Genomic DNA, 20,414 nt, shown 5'->3' with positions numbered 1-20,414 from the left:
CCCTGAATACCAAAATTACTTTTTATAGCCCTTTATCACATTTCTCATCCTTTTTGTCAAAACTAATTCATTTCTTGGTGAAAATTACTTTTAAAAAAATTATAAATTGAATTTTCAAATATTTGAAACAAATATTGAAAAGTATTGTTTGAAAAGAATACGTCGATTGTTAAAAATTTACGTCAAACGTTTGAAAAGAAATTTCAGACGTTAAAAAACATCAAACGGCGTTGTTAAAAAAAAAGATCAAATTCAGACGTAAAATGATCGTCAAATGTTAGGAAAGGAACGTCAAACGTTTGTTAATAAACGTCAGACGTGAAGGAAACATTGGGTCGTATTCAACGACCAAGAAATTCTTGAAATTATAAAAAAAATTCTTAAAAACTCAAGGATTTCTTGGTCGCTGATTTTTTTCTTACAAAAAGTTTCGCACAAAATGAAAACTGTAAAGAAATTTTAAAATAAAGTTAAATATTCTTGTAAGTAGAATACTTTGAGAGCTTTCAAAGAATAATTTTATGATGTCAAAAATAAAAATTCTTCATTTTAACTTTATATACAACGTGAGGCTCTATTCCAATGACCACCAGTATGAAAATCGATCATTTATTTCATATAAGACACTTTCTACGTATGTTTGATCCGTAATCAAATAGCTCTTACCCAAAACTTATCCTTTGATTCATTTTCTTACGATTTGTGTCATTAAATATTCAAATATGTGTGCCTTTAACGAACACCGATTAGGGCGCCTCTTTGTCCACAAATATTCTCATTTAATACGATATTGATTTAATAACTTGTCTCCACTTACCTTCCCATCCCCCAGAGGGGCTTTCGAAAGTTTCTCAATGCCCGAGGCAATCTTGTATTTGGTCAGGCAGCTCTGAAGCTATGAAGGGGTTAATTTAATCTCTCATCACTCATTCAACGGAATGCAAATTTAATTTTGCTGCGAAAAATCAATTTTCCAATGAGTCGATTTTTCTTTATTAAGTTAAGATGAGTCAAAACAAGACGATTAGTTGGAGCGTTGGTTGGATACAGGGGGCCTTCAAATGGTGAACATATTGCTGGAAAAATGTTTTATTTAATTTTTATTTGTTTTTTGTTTTCTTAATTCTATGAGAATTTTTTTTAAAGAAGTTTCTTTCAAAAAAAAATTGTCGGCAAACAGCTTTTTGCAGCGATAATTAATTGAAGTTCATCTGTAGGTTGCATCTTGAATGCGTTGCGCAGAATGGAAATTAAGTCAATTTTTCACAATAATAATAATAAAATTCCAATGCGGGGTGTTCCTACGACACTTTATTAATGAAATAAATGCGTCGTTAAATTCTCACATTTCACAATGAATATTTAATTTGAATTATATTTGATAAATCTACACAGAATTAATTATTTATGATTATACTGCGATGGTAATTTTTTAATATGCAAAATTCTCTTCTTTTTTTTTAATAAATTTTCAAATTTTGCATCTTTTTGCCCTTCTCAGCGTGGAGGTTATTTTTTATTTCTTATATAAAATTATTTCTGCTCTCACTAAGCATTTCTAATGTGTATAATATAACATTCTATGTAATCTAATAAAATGTATCATTATAGAGAAATTACATTGGTAATATAGGAATCATATTCACAACATAAGAAAATAACTCCTAAGCAACAAATATACATAAATTATTTGACAAAAAAAATTAACTTCTCAAAAGTATAAAAAAGCTATATTTATCATTAATTTCTCTTCTCAAAATTAATAGTTTACTCCCACAGAGTTTGCTTATAAAAATGATCGATTTGACCCAAGTTTCTTTAAATTTTCCGCAAAGTAAATAAGAGATAATTTTAAATTATTAAATACAAGCTAAGATGATGGCACAACAGTTTGTGGACTTCTTTTTCTTTTTCTCTTCCAAACTTAAAGACAATTTTTTCCTTCATTTTTTTGTGTCTACAGGGTGCTCCAAGATGATGATTTTTTCAATGAAGAATATTATTCTTTAATTCTTTTTATATTAATCTGTCAAATGTTTGGAAATTCTATTTTAATTTTCTGTTTTTTATTCAAATTTCTCAACTTTTGAACATTTACTTAAAGACAGCCTCGTGATTTCTAGAAGACAAATATATTGTGGAAACTACATTTGACATTTCTCTGACGTTTGCTAGTTCTTTCAATTTTTCATCACGCAAAGTATTCTCAAATAATAGTTTGCGATTTGTATTCACTTGAAAACAGCTTTAGAATGTCTGAATAATTGATTTTTTAACGTTTACCAAAATGTTAATTTTATGTCAAATTTCCAATGTCAATCATCTGTCAATTTTTAAATGTCAATCTTCTGTCAATTTTCTGTTTCCTCATAATATGTCAATTCTCAGACGTTTCCTGAAACATTTTTTTTCTGAAATATAAATTTTTTACGCGTCCTAAAAGGTCTGTATCCTAATGTTTCCTCAAATAAAATCAACTCTAATTTAAATTTTTTTCTGAAATATCATTTTTGATGCTTCCTAAAATGTCAAATTTCTGACTTTTACTGAAATATCAATTTTTGACGTTTACTTAAATGTCAATTTTTTGACGTTGATTGAAACGCCAAATTTTTGACTTTTACTCAAATGCCATTTTTGACGTTTACTCACATGCCATTTTTGACGTTTCCTCAAGATTTAAAATTAATTCAAATTCGAAATTTTCTTCCTAAAATGTCAATTTTTTTCTTTTCCTAATAGGACAATTTTTCCACTTTTCCTCCTCAAATTTTGAAAATCAACAAGCTCAATTCATTAACGTATACTTACAGATAAAATTTAAAAAAAAAACCTCCAAAACAATTTTTTCTTTGTTAAAATGAGAGGCTGATTATTTTCCAAATAAATCTTGGAACAACATTTGTGCGAAAATGCCATTGAAAAAGTTTCTTTTTCTCTTTTAATTGGTAGTGTCATTGTTGTGAGAGTTCAATGGGGGTATTGTACGTACAATCAACATTCGATGATATGCACCTTTATGCCGTCTCATTCCTCAATTTCTCCCGTTCGAGCTTCTTCTTGCGCATGAGAATGTACTGACGTTGCTTTTCTGGCGATAAGCGACTCAGACGTTGGCGCAATTCATCGCGTCGTAGTTTCTTCTCTGCTTCAGAGAGTTTTCGTGCTGTGACTTGTTCTTCGGTTGTTGTTGTCGTAGCTGGGGTTGTTGGGGCATCGTACGTTTCGTATTCCTTCTCTCGTATTCTGTGGTGACTGTGGTGGTGTTCTCTGTGATGATGATTTGGTGGTTCTTCTTCGATGTCATTTGATCGATCGGTTGTCGTTGTTGGGGCTGTTGTTGTTGTTGGTTGATGGTAGGTTTCGTGGCGATGATGTGGCTGCTGTGGAGGATTCTCATAAGGATTGAGTGCTTCAGGCAGGGTAACTATCCTGTAGTCCAGCATTGAGGGTGTCGGTGTTGTCGTTGTTGTTGTTGATGTTGTCGTTGTTGGATGCCTCTGATGATGGCGCTGTGGGTAGGGTCGTTCAACCCTCTGCCTCTGCCTCCAGTGGGAGGGTCTTCTGTTGTCTAAACGAATCTCAACAACCGGATCTGGAGCGTATGAAACAATCGGACGGCCAATATCAACAATTTCTGGCCTTCTACGGTGTTGATTCCTTGCATGATCAGTTCTCCCCTGACGATTAGGTCGCTGTACGTGCCGTGATCCGGAAACACTTTCAGGATTCAAGTTGTCCATTGGAACGCTGTTAACGTGATAGCCACGACGACTGATTGATCTACGACGACCATCAGTTGTGTGGTTGTGGGGATTCGTTGTAACGAGAACTTCAATTTCATTTGCCAATTCATTGGGGAATGTTTCGTTCCACTTTGCATACACACGCTGACGATTTCGCTCACTCACAAAGGGCATTCGGTGTTGACAGATGAAATTATGTTGTTCTACGCATGGTTTCGCAGACCACCTTTACAGAAAACAGGAAGATAACACGATGGTTAACAAAGAAATGCGGGGCTATTGTAATTTTTTTTTCAGCCGTTTATTGCATGAAGAATGTTTCACGGAGAATATTAGCAAATTTCTCTCGCTGGAGATTGCACATTCTTATCGCACACAGAGAAGTCATAAAGATAAAGAAAATTTATACAACCACGCGGTGTGTTATGAAAGAGATGATATAATGTTGCTAGAATTTCAGTGCAATTTACTTGGAAGTATTTGCATAAAAGAATATTGTTTAGCTATTTTAATTAATTAACCAAATACAGTCTACGAAGGAGGATATATTGCGGACTAATGCTGCATGGGAGAGACACACAGTATGAGTCATTGAACGTTGTGATTTAGTTCAAAAGAGGCTTAAATGGGGCTACATTGTAATGGTTTGTTGGTGGAAATGCTGGAAATTTCAATTAATGTTGTTTTGATTATTCTTCTTGACAATTCTAACCTCACTTTTTACACACAAGAAAAAATCTTTTTTTTTCTGAAAAATTTCAAGACAAATGATGGGGTTTTTGTGAAAATTTGTTTGCTCTCAAATTCTCTAAAAGTATCAACAAGATTGACAAAAATTCGTTGAATATTTTTCAAAATATCAAAAACTGAATTTAGCAAGTGGCACCAATTAAGGCGATTGATGCGCCTCTACCACCAACATGTCAAATTAATGGTGTCCAACAAAAAATAAAGCAATTTAGTCGCATTTCACCATGAAAGTTAATTAAATTGTGCTTCTCCTGGGCAGCATGTAAATCATTATGTTGGGAGGCATACGCTTCATTTAGCGAATTATTAAAAGCGTGATGGAGGTAGCAAAGATGGTAAAAATAAAAGACGACTTAAGAGTGCAATAAGAATTTATAAATTGTAATTACCTGAATTTCAAGGTGGGATTCATCATGGAACAGTGAAATTTCATATCTTCGTCGGCGCTACGAGGAGGGGAGGGAAGAGAGGGAGAGAAAAAAGAGACATGTAAAGTGATTGGAGTAGCAATTTCTTATATTATTAATTTTTAATCATGAGATAACAAGAAAAAATGAGCTCGTTTTCTTTACAAAATTGTTGTCAAGCTTTTTAGCATAAAATTAGTTAATAATTGCAATTACCTTGGTTTCATTTGACTGAACGCCTGGTACTTCATACCACGTCCATTGTAGCCCCATTGCCAGGTTTTGCGTTCCCAATTGTAAATTCCTCCAATCCATTTTGGGGTTCTCTCTGCAAAAAAGGGGAAATTTTCATTTTAATTGAAATTTATTAACATGTCTGCAAAATATTGGGTGCAATTGCCTTCTAATCCTACTACTACTGGATGATTTTAATCCTATTTACTAAAAGAGGGATGAGTTTGTGCATAGATATTTGCTTAATAGAGATAAGCAAGTTAATTTAAATACCTGACTCAGTGCGCATGAGATATTTCCGTAGACGGATATCTTCGAATTTGAATGGCTCTGCAAGTTTACTGTTGCGGTCTTTGCACTCAAAGTGAGCATCAAGCCAGCTTGCCTTCTCGCTTGAAATGTAGTAGCATTCATTGCCGAGTCGGACAAATTTTGGCGGGCACATGGCGTACATTCGTTTAGTCCGACGTCCACTTACTTGCCCACAACTTATGAGAATTGCTAAAAAAAATGAAAGAGAGAGAGAGAAGCAACAACAAAATTATTCAATGTTTTATTTCCATAAATGGTGAAAAATTTGCATGGGCATAAAAACATACTTTTTCAATTTGGGATTAACATGGTGCGGTATGGATTAAAGGGGAGGCGCATAACTATAAAAATGGACTACATTCTACACGGGTTGAGGAAGATAGTTTGGAAGAAATAAATCAAGCTCGAAGTTTAATCTCTCTTTTGTAGAGACTTTGGTGGGATTATGAGAACGAAATAATATGAAAATTTGGTATACAGTGTTATGCAAAATTATTAGCTTAAATGGGAAGTTGTGAGAATGACAATATAATTGCCTTCGGATCGAATCCTGATGAGCATTCCATTTTGCATGAAAAGTTTTTTTTATTTATGGATTTTATTTCTTTTATTTAAGAATAGAGATATTTTCAGCTAAATCTGTTAATTAAGGGTTACTTCACACTCCAATATGGAGCTAGAAGATTTTAGAGATTATAAGATTTCAGAAAATACGCTGAGGAAATTATTTCCACGTAAAACGGTCTGAAGGGAATTTTTCTGAGAGAAAAATTTGAGAAATAATTCTGCTAAAAATCGCTTAAAAAATTAATTGATTGTGATTCTCCCGTAAAGATATCCTGATATTTTCCTCAACAATTTCATTTTTTCATTTCAATTTTCCTAAACAGATTTCAAATGAAAATGCAACATATTTCATCAAGTTTCCTTTAAAATTATTAAAATTATTTTTATTAAAATTTGCGTCAAATTTTTCCACCAAACTGTATTAGAATAAAATGTTCTTAAAGAAGAATTTTATAAAAAAAACTTACCGAGAAGTGTTACGATAACGAAGCTTTTGGAGACTTCCATTTTGTGAGTTTTTTTTCTTTTTGATTCCTAAATAACTAAAGTGCTTCTTCCGATAGTTTTTTTGTTGTTTTAAAATGCTTTCCTATATGCAAATGACTATGTCCTTCACAGCGTCAACTCCAGACACTTTTGCGTCCACAAAGAGGGGGGAGAGAATCACAGTCTTTCGGTCATTTTTTTCTTACAAAGCTCACATCCCAATTTAGGTGGAACTCCTCTGCAGCCAATGAATTAACACCATTTATCTGGAAAATGTACATAAAAGTCCGCATATATTGCATCACTCGCGGTGAGATCAGGAGGGAAGAATAGTGCCATAGAAATATAAAGTTCTATTGTTGATCATTTTTTATGGGGAAGGTGACACTGAGAACTTTAACATAAATTCTTTTTTTTTGCATTGTATTTCTGTGCTAGATTCTCTCTCAAGTGAATTATTTGCATTCTATAAAGGAAAATGTGGTGGGTATTGGTGAGAAATTTTCAATGCAACTCCCGGGGTGTTTGCTTTCTTGCACATTTATGTGACACAACACCTTTATAAAGGTAGCCAATTCATAACGAGAACACCGCCGATAAGATTCCATAAAGAGCTGAAAGTCTTATAAATTGAAAATGACGACAATAAAGCAGGGAAATTTTTCTCTTTTTCAATTCTTTTCTTACAGTTTGTTTGCAAATGTGGTGAATTTTTCTTTTGAAAGGTGCTTATTCGTTTCTGTACGGGAAAATCCGTTCAATCAAAGAAGCAATTGTAATACGTTCAGACTTTTTTAAGGGTCAAAATAAATTATTTTCATTCTAAAAAAATACATAAAAAAATGATAAAAAGAATTTCGAAACTTTAGAAAAAACGTTGAAGGTTAAGAAAAGAAACGTCAATCTAAAAAAGAATCATAAACCGTTAAGATTTAAAATTGAACGTTGTAAGAGAAATGATTAACGTTAGAAAGAAACGTCAAAGGTTAAGAGAAGAACTGCAAAACTGGTAAAATTTTATCAAAAGATAATAAAAAGAATTGCCAAACTTTGAAAAGTATCATCAAATTAAAAAAAAATCACTAAAGGTAGAAGAAAATGTCAAACTTAAAGAAACATCAAAGGCTAAGAAAAGAAACGTCAAATCAACAAACGATAAAAAATAATAGAGCGTTCGTAAAGTACTGTCAAAAGTTAAAAAATAAATGTTAGGAAATGTTAAACGTTTTAAAATATCACATGTTTAATGAATGTCAAGTGTTAGACAATAAACGTCAAAGAAAAGATTTGTCAAACTATAAAAAATAATCTTAACGGTTAAAACGAAACGTCAAACGTTAGAAATTAACAATGAACATTTGAACAGTAATGTCAAATGCTTTTAAACAAAGGCCAAATCATTTTTAATCTATTTCCAATATTTCAGAAGAAAAATCAAATAGTTTTATAAACGCAGAAAAGAATTAGAAATAATAAAAAAAAACATTCAATCAGTTGGAAAAGGTTGCAAAAGTTTGTCAAAACTTTAATCTATGACGTCACTCTATTGGTTCTTGTTTCTTTTATTTAATTTACTGCATATTCCTTGTTTTTCAAAGGAGGTACGCTCTTAAATAACCAACTGTATGAACTGAGTAATGGTTCTTTTTAGCGCAATATTTAAAGATATTGAACTTTTCACGGTTTTTTATAAAAGTATTTTTTGACAATATAACAATACAAGGTTGCAATTTAAGCATCTGTATACATTGTCTACTCGAACGTGATGCAAGTCCCCTCTATTTTCAATAACGATCCTCATTTTATTTTTTAACAACCAAACCTCCAATTTTTATTTCTTAATTTTTTACGTGCTCCTCATTTCACGACATTTTGTCGTTACTAAAGAACATTCCAAAAAAAAAACATTCAGAGCATGCGATAAGAAGAGAAAGCCCTAAATAATGGCGCGCAGAGGGAAAAAAGAACATTTTGGTGGTCAGATTGGGTCACAACGTGATCGTGATGTTTATGCCCAAAAAAAATTCGCGGTGTGTCTCCTCTTTTGGAAACCTGATCAATTTTCTGGTGTAGCAGCGAAATGCAATACGGTGTGGCATTTTAATATAAATAAAACATTCGCTAATAATTTTCTTTCGGGTGAATTTGTGCAAAAAGTTGGGAATTATTTTTGGGTAATGTGTGGGGAATTATTTATTGAATGGTGAGCTTCCTTTTCCGGGAGAGCGGGATTTGTTTTAAAATTGAATTTATGGGAAACAGATTGAGGCTCTTTTGGGACGGACATCCACCACTAATTTCATTAAAAACTCTCTCCAAATACAATTAACTTGGGGGTATGAACATGAAGACAATAACATGACCAATTGAACTAATTAAATAGCCATAAAATAAATCATTTAGACAGCAATGTGAGGAATCTGTGGGATTTGTTCGAACGATTTATTTTTCGTATTTATGCCATTTATGCTGAAAATGGGCATATAATGTGGAATCTCCACAATTATTTACATTGAAAACATTAATCTTCTAGGGGATAAATATGACTTTTGTAAATCAATTTGATATGGTAAATTGAGCAGTAGTCAATGTTATAATTATTTCAATTTTTTTTTTCACCGCACTAGCATAACAATTTATGTGGCTTCACATTGCGCGAAAGGCCAAGAAGTAGACGCGACGATGATTGCGGTCTATGCGATCACATATATAGCAATTTGGTATCGTATCTATTAAATCCATAAACGACATGGGGTTAGAGCAATAAACGTTAAACAATCGATTTTTTTATGTCATGTCATGACATAAATTTCCTGCCAAACAACATGATCTCTGACAGCATCTCATAGTGCAAAAATTCTTTGATTTAAGAGCCATCAATTGAGGCAAAAATTTCAAAGAATCTTCCATCAAAATGAGCAAGAGAGACAGAGAGAGAAAAAAGTAACATTAGCATTTATTTTGGCAATTGCTAGGCGGTCAATCTTTTGGGCCGCAAGCAGAATATTGTGCTAATTTATATATGAGAAAATAATATACATATGCAGATGCCGTCTGATAATTCATTTACATAAATTTGACATAAATATTTAAATGTAATTTATGCGCTATTCTCACTGTTTTCATTCACACACAACGCATGATGGGCGTCCACGAGGAAGGAGTGACTCAATGAAGAAGTCATCGCAAAGTCAAAAAATTCATTTATTCATTTAATTCCACACCGGACGATTATGGGGCGTCTTTGCGTGAAATGCAAAAAAATGTGATTAAAAATCTTTGGAAAAGCTGTTTATCAAGGGGTTTCATCTGGACGAAATTATTCGGATCTTCGGAAATATTCGGATTATTTGCTAATATTCGGACGATTTTCCAAGTAAATTCAAATACAAGTCTAAGCCTAAAAATGTTAAATTCAAGCATAAAAACACTTAAATTAAACCGAAAAGTAGTAAATTAATGCTAAAAAGCAATAAAATTTAACTCCAAAAAAGACTAAATTCCAACTGATAAATATTTGGTTTTTAGTCCCAAAACTGTGCAGATTGAAAAATAAAACTTAAAAAAACTTTAAAGCTTAAAAAAAGGACTAAATCCACACCGAAAAGAAGAAAATTAATGCTAAAAAGTAGTAAATTGTACTCCAAAAAAAAACCTAAACTCGAACTAAAAAGTCCTAAATACGTTTTTGGATATTTTTTCGGTTTTGAGTTTCTCGGTTTTTAGCAAAAAATGTTCATGTGAAATCATAAGTATATTCAGATCTTCAGAAATATTCGGGTGATTGGCTTAAAAAACCAAAATATTAGCCAGATAACCCTTTAACGTTCAACGTGAAACATAAAAACATTGAAACATGCGCTCTTTTATCGCGATTTTTATTCTATGAATTTTTTTAGAGGACTTTTCTCACTCAGAACGTCTTCTTTGACCCCTTATGCGTGAATTTAATGTATTTGTAACATGGGAAAAACAATAACATTCATAAATAATTGAAAAAATAAAATGTTTCACGTTTGGGTTAGCGTATGACCCAAAAAACCTTAAAGGGATAAACACCCTTTGTTGATTATCAATTTAGCGTTTTTTATGTTTAAATTTAAGAAAAAAGTTTCTTGGTTTACGTTTTACGTTTCTGTTTGAATGAATGACGTTTATTTGTTTTTTGACATTTATTTGAACGTTTAACGTTCCTTTTCATATGCTTAACAATCATTAAATGTTTGATGTTAATTTTTGAATGTTTAACGACCATTTCTAATGTTTTAAGCTCCTTTTTAATGTTTAACGTTCTTTTTCTATTTCTAACTTTAAAAGTTTTTTTTAAATCATTTGAAAATCTTTCTTCGTGATAGTTTTATTTTAAAGTAATATTCAGCTTGGAAATTGTTTCTTTTGACCTAGAATCGTTAATGTAGTTCTTCCGACGTTTTCATCAATAATTTTTAACCTACAGCTACATTAGCTAAACTTTTAGAATTCTTAGATACTTAAGAAACCTTCTTGACTACCTTAAAGTTTTCTTCATCTTCTGACGTTCTTTTTAATTTTTCTTTTTTTTTTAACAAACAAAACACCGCAATAAAACAATTTCAAACCTCAATCAAATTCACGTGAATACGCAACAATATGAATTTGCTGTAAAATATAAACCTGTACTATAAATCTCCTCTCGAGAAAATCCTCATAAAATCTCAAAAGTCAGAAACTCACTCAAAGAATATGTTGGTAAAATTCTTCCCTGAGATTTCTCACATCCAGTATAATTATCAAAGTTGAAGGTATTTAAATTTTACGTTCAGAATGTAATTTATGTGCGTAAAAGAGCAAAATTTTGCGTGTGGCAGAAAAGGGGTAGTACATACATACATTGTGCTATATACTTGAGTTATATTTTAGAATAAAATAAACGTATTTTATTTCTAATAAATGCCCTCTTCAATATAATTGAATATATCGAGAGAGTAAACCGAATTTTAGCATAATTTATGCGTCGACGATGTTTTCGTATGCGGGATGTACAAAAGTGGAGCTTCAGAATTTTCCCATTAATTTGTTTATTTATTGACTTGGGGAGCCTGTGCGGTTGGGAAAGGCGAAAAGGCAAGGAGAGGGAGGCGAGACACTTATGGGGCGATGTGTGTGCGAAAATTTGCGGCATTGCCATCATTTGGTTCATTTGTTGCCTTTCGGGCTTGGCACATTGATTTCATTGTGGAGGCACTACATGGCGGGATTTTCGTCAAAAAGTCACGTTTAGCCATTTTAAATTCTGCCCCGATATAGAGCTGGCACATTGAAGGGATATATTTTCGTTTCCCACATTCTATTTGAGGGGATTTACTGGAAGTTTTTGAATTGTGGACGTTTCAATGAGTATTTTTTTATTTCTCTTTTAATTTACATAAATTTTTCCAGACAATTTAATTGTTGAAGCTACAAAGGGTTTTTCTGTTGGAGAAGTCGTTGAAGTTTTGAAAATTTGTAGGTTAGGTAGCCTAGAAGATACTTTGTAGGCTTACTTAGTTTTTATTTGTGTTATAGGATATCTAGAAAATAACTAAACTCTACCAAATTCAGAATTTTATTCAGAAAACGAATTGTTTTTTTTTAATCCTAGGCATCCTAGGTTAAGTTTTTAAAACTTTTAGGGAAAATAACTAGAAAACTTTTCAAATTTCTGAAGGTTCTGACTCAGTTAGAAAATCAATGAAATTCTTAACTAATCAATCAAAAGATTATTCAGATTCTTAAATAAATACTTAACCAGAAAATCAACCTGATCCTGAAATTCTTTACTGAACTAATCTAGAATCTTTATCTAGAAAAATTTCAAAATTTCTATCAGTTCTAACTGAATCAATCACGAAACAAGATCCTTTCAATTCAAATCCAGTCTGTTAGACAAATTCCAAATAGATTCCTTAACATTTTCATTCTTAGCACTTTTAGAGCACCATTAACCTTTAGGCTCAGAGAGCTCTTCAATGTTTTTTAGAACGCACAATATTTTTCCTCTTTGGGTTCTCTTCCGCAACATTGGAAAATTTTCTGCAATAATCGATGGAATTTTGCATAATTAAATTTTTTTTATGGATCAAGTAGCATAAACTGCTGAGGTCTCGCGAAAACCATAACTGCCTATAAATCAATTTGACCTCTTCCGTGGAAGAAATCACCATAAAATTCAATGATTAGGATACATTAAAAATTCAAGAGAACAAAAATTAGACAACACGATTGTTTTATTGGGGTTTTGTGTTCCTAATTGGAATCATAAAAATGATTCTTTCAGGCAAAAGTCTTGCGGGCGCGCACGTTCCCCGGGAGGGAATAGAAAATGTGGTTCAGATACTGTGACCTTGATGTCTGGCATCGCATATGATGTCAATTAGCAAAATGTGTCACAATTTTGCTCTCTCTGTACGCATCTTGTGGCAGTTTTTTTTATGTTAGCTTGCACAAAAAGATTTCTCAGAAAGTTTTGCCTTTTTCCGCGGAAGAACACCCTCGAAGATGAAAGTGAGAGTTTTACACAGAGACGTGGATTTATTCATAATTTGGGAATTATTTCTATGTCTCTCTCTCATCAGAGTATAAAGTTCTACGTGATGATCGAATGTTTCCTTGGGATTGGGAATTTTACAGAAGACAGTGAGGAGGGATGATTAATTGCCGTATCAGTTAATTAAAATTCTAATTTGAACTTTACTTCGCTGAAGGATATTTCACGGAAAGGGTGAAGGAAGTGTAGGATATGTGACTTTCTAAATTGGTTCTCTATATATAATTTGAGTTTGAATAGTATTACATGGAACCACAGTTAAAATGTTAAGATAATTATGCGTCGACAGATGCACGATGAAAGTTTTTTTAAATTAAAAAAAAAGTAATATATTCTTTTTTACTTTCTATTTTATATATTTGATGCATTTATGCTTGCAATATGCTTCATACGCATATGCTGCAAGAAGTTTTCCTTAGCTGTTTTAAAAACAAGAATTTAAATATGAAAATTACACAAAATATATTCTACATTAGCTGCATTTATTCTCTTCATACGCTTCATGTGTATATGCTTTATGAGTATATGCTTCAGAAGCATATGTAGCATAATGTATTTTTAAGTTATTTTCAAACCCGAAAACTAAAAAGAAGATTTTTTTTGAAAGATCTGAAAAATATGTAGACAGAGAATGAAAAAGATTTTTTTTTTTTCAATTATGTGCCTGCATCAATCGCTACATCTAATGGCCATTCAATGCCATCATCAAACATACAAAACCCACAAATGTTATTGCTTGGAGTTTTTTCTTCTTCTTTGATTTCGTTGAGTTTCTCCATCAAGCTTGAAGAAAAAAATGTGCGAAAACTCTCCTAAAGATTATCTTGAGACAGAAGAGATAAAAAATGTGTGAAATTTCTCATTTGAATTTGTTTACAAAACTTCTAATGCTAAGATTCGCCATTTTTTGTGCTCTATCCAAATATCACACGATGAAGGATTTTTTTATTGCTTTTTTTCTGCTCACACGACCATTTTCGCATGCAGAAATGGCAGAAAATTTTCTTTTGGGGCCAATGTTCACTAAATCATATCAGATTTCATTGGATTGTAATTAGACCTTGAATAATTTTATCGCAATATGGGTGTAGAGAGCACTTGTTCGTGAAATTCCCTGTGATTGTGTAACAGCTTGAAATCTCATGGGGAAAAGGAAGTTGTACATATGATGGGGGAAAGTGGAGCATCTCCTTTAGCCCCTCAATGTCCATTTCGACCATCCCATGGGGTAGTCTGCTGTGTGGTGTAATTGATGAACTAACCAGAGAGGCTGAATTACCTCTCGTGGGACTGAGAATTAAAGTGTAACATCATCTTGAAGTTTAACAGCAAACATTCATCAACCGTTGGAGTGGTAGAGAGCCCTCAATGGCTCCTCAATTCATTCATTGACTGAGTGGGCTGAGGGGTTTGGTGGTTAAGGCACTTTGTGGGGAGAATCGAATGTTTGTCTTTTGGATAAAAAGAAGTCCTCGGGAGAAGAACAACAAATCATTTTTACTTTCTTTTATGTGATTACAATTTAGATGAAAACACAGGGTGGCCTAGTTGAGGTGATAAAGAAGAAAAGAGTTTAAAATTCTTATCAAATGCTCAATTTTTCAAATTAACAGTGATGTCTCGAATTTATTTAAATGAAAAATTGAGGATCTAACAGTTTTTTTTTGACTCTCCATTTTATTTTTTCATAAAGCATATGCATCATGGGGTTTTAGCGTTCAATTTAAACACTGAAGCTTATGCTTTATATTATTTTGAGTAAAAATAAGAAAGGACATTATGCACAAAACATGGGCCAAGTATGTACATAATTTGAGAAAACGGAGAAAACACTTTTGACATATCCAGTCTTGTAGGGAATCAAAAAAGGATAAAGAATCGCTAAAAATATTCACAATTTTCCACTGGAATCACAAAGAAAAAAAGCCAATAAAGTTTCGAATAGAATTTAAAAAAAAAATGTCGGCCACAAATGTACTACCCTGTGCTACAAAAGAGTTCCTTCCTGTGTAAGTCTTGTCACTTAATCAAATAGAAAAATTGTTGGAGGCACTTTTGGGGAGTTTTTTCGAGCTGTACTAGAGAATTTTTTTCACTCCTCGAGTTATAAATAGATGATGATAAGGAGTATTAGTCTCAGTGTTTATCTGACGAATTTTCCTAAAACACTCACGAGGATTAGTTGATTAAATATTTGTTGGAAAATACTTTGGAATATTCACGAAACTTCTTTGTTTTCTCATTTGTCAAGTTTTTTTTTGGGCGCTTAATGCTAAATCTGTCATATGAAGGCTCTCTTGTGTGCCTTTGACCATATCATGTGTAAATCTCTTAATTTCCCGCGAGACGATCCCATAAATCTCCCAAGGAAGAGACAATTTATAAACATTTTGAATTGAAACGGCAAATTGCAACAAAGTCTTGAAACTATATTTGCAGAGAGATTAGCCAAAAGGGGTGATACTCAATGAAATTTTAATCGTGACTTTTAGCTGATGGAAACAAACATTGTGCATTTCTTGGAATTGTACTCTCTGGTATCACCTGCAAAATAGACTTGTTATCAGGTGATTGTCGTGTGTGTTGGTGGAGAGTTTATAATTCCTTAATTAAGATGAATACATGAGCGCGTAAATTTCAACAACTATGCTATATTTAATCAAGATAAGCCGGTATTTTGTTAGAAAATCAACAGCAAATATTGAGTTTGCATAGTGAGACATTGCCTATGAGGTAACCATGCTGCCTTCTTTTCACCACACACACACGCGCCACTTAACATGCTTTTCTCGTGACTATTGTGGAAAATTTCGATTTACATTGTAAATTCATCTTGTCAATGAAAATCATCGTGATTTTATGATTTTTTTCATGAAATAATGTTTGAACATTTTGGAAAAAAATTATATGTAGCTATTATACCGGAATGGGGTGGATTTTAATCGTTTTATTGAGGTTAAGTACCTCCAACGTGTTGTTTTAATGCAAATATTTATTGCAGTAGTTGCTGTTCCAGGGAAATAACTATTTGTTTTATTTTTATTTTTATTTATTTGTACAAATACTGCAATTTTGCATTTAGCTGCAGTTTTGTGACATAATATTGACATAAATTTGCCAATTTTAATTGAATTTTTTAACGAAATATTAAATTTTATGATTTTAAAATGTTTTGAGCGCCTCTAGTGGAAGAAACACAAATTTTTTATACATTATGTGAATCATTTCGAGGATTTAATGCGGATTAGCAGTGTATTATTTATACAGACGAATCAGAGAGGAATAAATCGTGGATTTGTACGAAGAAACATACGATAGAGCTATGAGAATTAACATAAAGACGAAATAATCGTTTTAAGATTAAAGAAAAATTCCCCCAAAAATATCCATTAGACGTTAGAGTAGGGCTTATCACATATAGGAAATTTTATTCTATCAAATCCAAAGGGAGTTTATCTGTTAAAAAAAATTAAATTTAAGCCGGACTTATTTGGATTTTCCAAAAGAGAATCAGATTGAGGAGAAAATGCTTAAAAAGGTACTTAATTCAAGCCTAAAAGTACTAAATTATAGTCCAAAAAGTATTAAAGTCAAGCAGAAAAGATTTATTCGGATTTTCCTAAAAAAAAGGCTCAAATTGAAGAGAAAAAGTACTCAATTCGAGCCTGAAGAGTACTATATTTAAGCTTTAAAAGAAGTAAATTCTAACCTATAACGTATTAGATTTTAGCACCTCTTAATCAAATTAATTTTGCAAACTCTAGAACTCTTTTTTAAAGGGGAATCCCCGTAGAATTTTTCACTATTTAGCGAGATTTGCATTTTATGCAGCCTGCATTTTCACCGCAACTTTAACATTCATGAAATATGAACACGAAATCTGAGAGTATTAAATTTTTGTTGAGGTGCTTCTACAATTTAAGCTCCTCAACATAAACTAAGCTGAGAATATTCCTTTTCACATCAAACACGAAGAAAAATTCTAAATATTTCACCGAATTTTCTCTTCTAATCGCTGCATTTTATCCAACTAGAGCTATTGACCTAGAAAACGTTCACACATTTTGTCCCCACATCGATAATTTCTTAAGCACTCGGTACGATATCTTTTCCGAGAGATTTTCAAATTGTCTCGCTCCACACACGATGATTTAGCCGAATTTGCAAACATATAAGTGTGAGTTAATTAGAATTTAATGCACGGGAGATGATAAAATTGGTTTGTGGAGAGATAGTTGAAAGAAAAGTGTCTATAAATACAATCAAATAAAATGCGGAGATAAAGCAAAATGGGGAGTGAGAGAGTGAAAAATTGAACAAGAAGACACTTTCACAATTGTCAACAAAAATAAACTTGGTCAATTGCGTAAAGGGGCTTTTGGTCTATGGCTTGCAGAAGAAGAATTTATTCCAAATGTCCCCATAACAATGGGAATAATTCATTGATGGTATTTTTTTTCCTTCTCTCTGTGTTTATTTTTGGTGCGGACGAAGAGATGCCAAAGGGTAATTCATTTGGAACACAGAGAGAATCGAGAGTATTTTCCCCCACGGGGGTAATGCTTTTTTTCCCAATGTGGGTGAAATGGGTGGAAAAGTGATGGAAAAATGGGGAGGTGAAAAAAAAACTCTGAGAGGGAAAAACCTCGAAAAGTAGGTTGAAAATGCAGAAAATAGTGGGTGTTGGAAAGTTTTCGGCTTTAGGTTTGTTTTCCTAGTTTAAAGGATAAGTGAAATGATTTAATTCTTATAAGGATTATTTTTGCCACTAGATGACGCCACTTCTGCTTGTTGGCCCTCTAGCGTTGAAAAAAATCTGAGGAAAAAGTTCGAAAAGTGGGTTGAAAATGCAGAAAATAGTGGGTGTTGGAAAGTTTTCGGCTTTAGGTTTGTTTGCTTAATTTTATAGCGTTTAAAGGATAAGTGAAATGGTTTATTTCTTATAAGGATTATTTTTGCCACTAGATGACGCCAGTTTTGCTTGTTGGCCCTCTAGCGTTGAAATTTTTAGCATCATTTAGGATTGAAAAAGATTTAAAAGCCTTAGAGTAACGATTTCTGTTTGTCTTAATATTTAAAAGGAAGTCTAATCAAGAGAGAGGACAATTATGAGTTCCCATAAATCGGTTCTATTGAGATAAGGCAAACTTTCAGTTATTTTCAGTTATTTTTTAACTGATTAAAAAATTCAATGATTCGAACTATATAAGTCCTTCCTAAGGGCCTACAACATACATAAATAACTGACCAAATATCTGACCGAAAATGAGCTTTTTTAAATACCCTATAAATCGATCTTCTGTCAAAAACTAATAAAACTATCAAGAAAAAAAACAAACTGATAGAAAAATTAACGTCAAATTCAAACTACAAAAAAAAACAGCAACAAACGTCTTTAGGTCTTTAGCCAGAAATTTATCATTCACACCTAGTACCTACATATATAGAGTTTATCGAAACTGAAGGGGCTTCTGTGTAAAGAAAACTCAACAAGTTCACTTGAGATGACTTGTTAAAAAATTCATGATTTACAAAGGAGCTCCCTGCTGGATGCATCTATTTTGCATGATTCACTTTTTATCCATCCTTTCGAGGCTCAACAACATAGCCTTGAGGTGTGGGGTACCTATTTTGCAATGCTGCACACAGAACTCCTATTTTGCAATGAAATTCTCCCAAAAACCAATCTCCTCTGTGATCAATTATTTCTCGAGCATTGAGAGAAAATTTCCTGCATCCACGGAGGATTCTTTTTCATGCTCCGTGTGTGTGTTTTTAGGGGGGATTATGTTGTGTCGTTCAATGGGAGATTTTGCACTGAGAAGAAATTCTGCCACAATCAGGTGAGAAACTTTCTTTTCACTTGAGATCAAATTTTCTTTTCTTTCATGGTCACCATGGATTTTTCTGGGGGGGAGGTGGTGATTTTTAATTTTTTAAGATGCACAAAGATTATTTCCTTACATTCCACAAAATAAAAAAAATGAACGAACTCTCAGCCGCGGAAAAGAACTCACGAGGAATTTTCAATGAGTGAAAAAAAATCACTTTGCACTTTATTAAATTCTCACGTCCCAAACACGAGATGGAGGGAAAAAATGGTTCACTCTCCGGCACACAAGAATGGTGTTAGAGCAACGCAGCCGAGTGATGCTTCACCGTCGAGGAGCAAATCGCAACTGAATGTTGGATGAATTGATGTGTGACTGGGACCAAGTGGCAGGCAAAACTGAATGCCAGTAGTATAGATGTTGGGTTTATCTCTCGCAACTTGGCGCTCAAATTGCTATAACATCACAAATGCGGTGCTGGGTGCTCTCTCGGCGAGCAACACTGCAAATGCAAACAACGCTATATAACCTACCATACATATGCTTACTTTAACGCCATGAGGGGGTGGTTTTAGTTTATGCGATGAGACTCCAAAGTTAAAATAGTTTTTTTACTTTGCGCGAAAAAACTTTGTCAGTGTGTGGGATCAGTGCCAATAAAATTGTTTCGCGATGATTGCCGGCAAATGCGGTGCAAATATTGCGTGAATGTGAAAATTGTGTGCGATTTTTATGAATGGGGATTATGTGTAATGTTTACATGAAAATTGCTGGGTGATGAGTGAAATATATTACCGGTAGTCTGCTTTGAGAGATTTCTCAAGGTTGATTTTTTTTTTGCAAAATTTCCTCTATCTTCTAGCGTTTTTCAAACTTTTTGATTTTTTTCTTTAAAAAAAAATCTGTTGGATTTGTGAAATAGAAGGAAGACGTCCTGAGCATCCACATAAAAATCAACAATAGATGGCGTTGTGAAAGATCTAAATTGAAAAAAAAAAATACTTAATTCTAAGAAAAAGAACACGTTCAATACATTGGAAGATGTGTATTCTATAAAGTCTCTGAGAATGATTAATTAAATTATAATTAATGAAATTGTTGAGTAAATTAAATAAAACTAATAAATTTGAAAATCCCAATAGAGGGACATAGAAAATTATTCAATTTGTGAATTTGAGACAAAAAAGATTAGTTAAAAAAATAAAGTAATAACAATTCAATTGATTCGTCGGAATTTTCAATGAAAAATTCCTACTAGATGGCGTTATTAAATGCTTGTCAAAACTGTCAGATGTAATATGGTAAAAGCATTGCTGGAAACAATAAAATTGTCTCTCTTCATTCATTCTTGGAGTGTTTCCTCTCACATTTATTTCCAAACATTTAAGAGTCTGGCGCCTTAAGACATTTCTAATTTGACACCAATAGCTGTCTCTGACAGTTGACACGAAATACAGAGCCATCTGTCTGGAAATTTAATTTCAATTCAATTAATTTTTCATGAAAACCTTTTTAC

General features: G+C 32.8%; 2 protein-coding genes across 2 annotated transcripts in view; one reads left to right on the top strand and one right to left on the bottom strand.

The window, feature by feature from the left end:
- Window positions 1-20,414, top strand: part of LOC129791705 (HIV Tat-specific factor 1 homolog) — a 58,485-nt gene that overhangs the window by 13,264 nt on the left and 24,807 nt on the right. The gene's annotated exons all lie outside the window — the stretch shown is intronic.
- Window positions 1,290-19,391, bottom strand: LOC129791708 (uncharacterized). Its single transcript, XM_055830008.1, has 6 exons — window positions 19,032-19,391; window positions 6,484-6,768; window positions 5,411-5,638; window positions 5,120-5,231; window positions 4,886-4,942; window positions 1,290-3,972 (listed from the first exon to the last, which is right to left on the bottom strand). Exons 2-6 carry the CDS (start codon window positions 6,521-6,523, stop codon window positions 3,018-3,020), a joined length of 1,392 nt encoding a protein of 463 aa, XP_055685983.1. The 5' UTR covers window positions 6,524-6,768; window positions 19,032-19,391; the 3' UTR covers window positions 1,290-3,017.

Source organism: Lutzomyia longipalpis, chromosome 3 (assembly GCF_024334085.1).
Source record: "Lutzomyia longipalpis isolate SR_M1_2022 chromosome 3, ASM2433408v1".
Lineage (NCBI taxonomy): Eukaryota > Metazoa > Arthropoda > Insecta > Diptera > Psychodidae > Lutzomyia > Lutzomyia longipalpis.
Note: the sequence above shows the minus strand (reverse complement) of the source record. Positions and strands in the feature narration are given on the sequence as shown.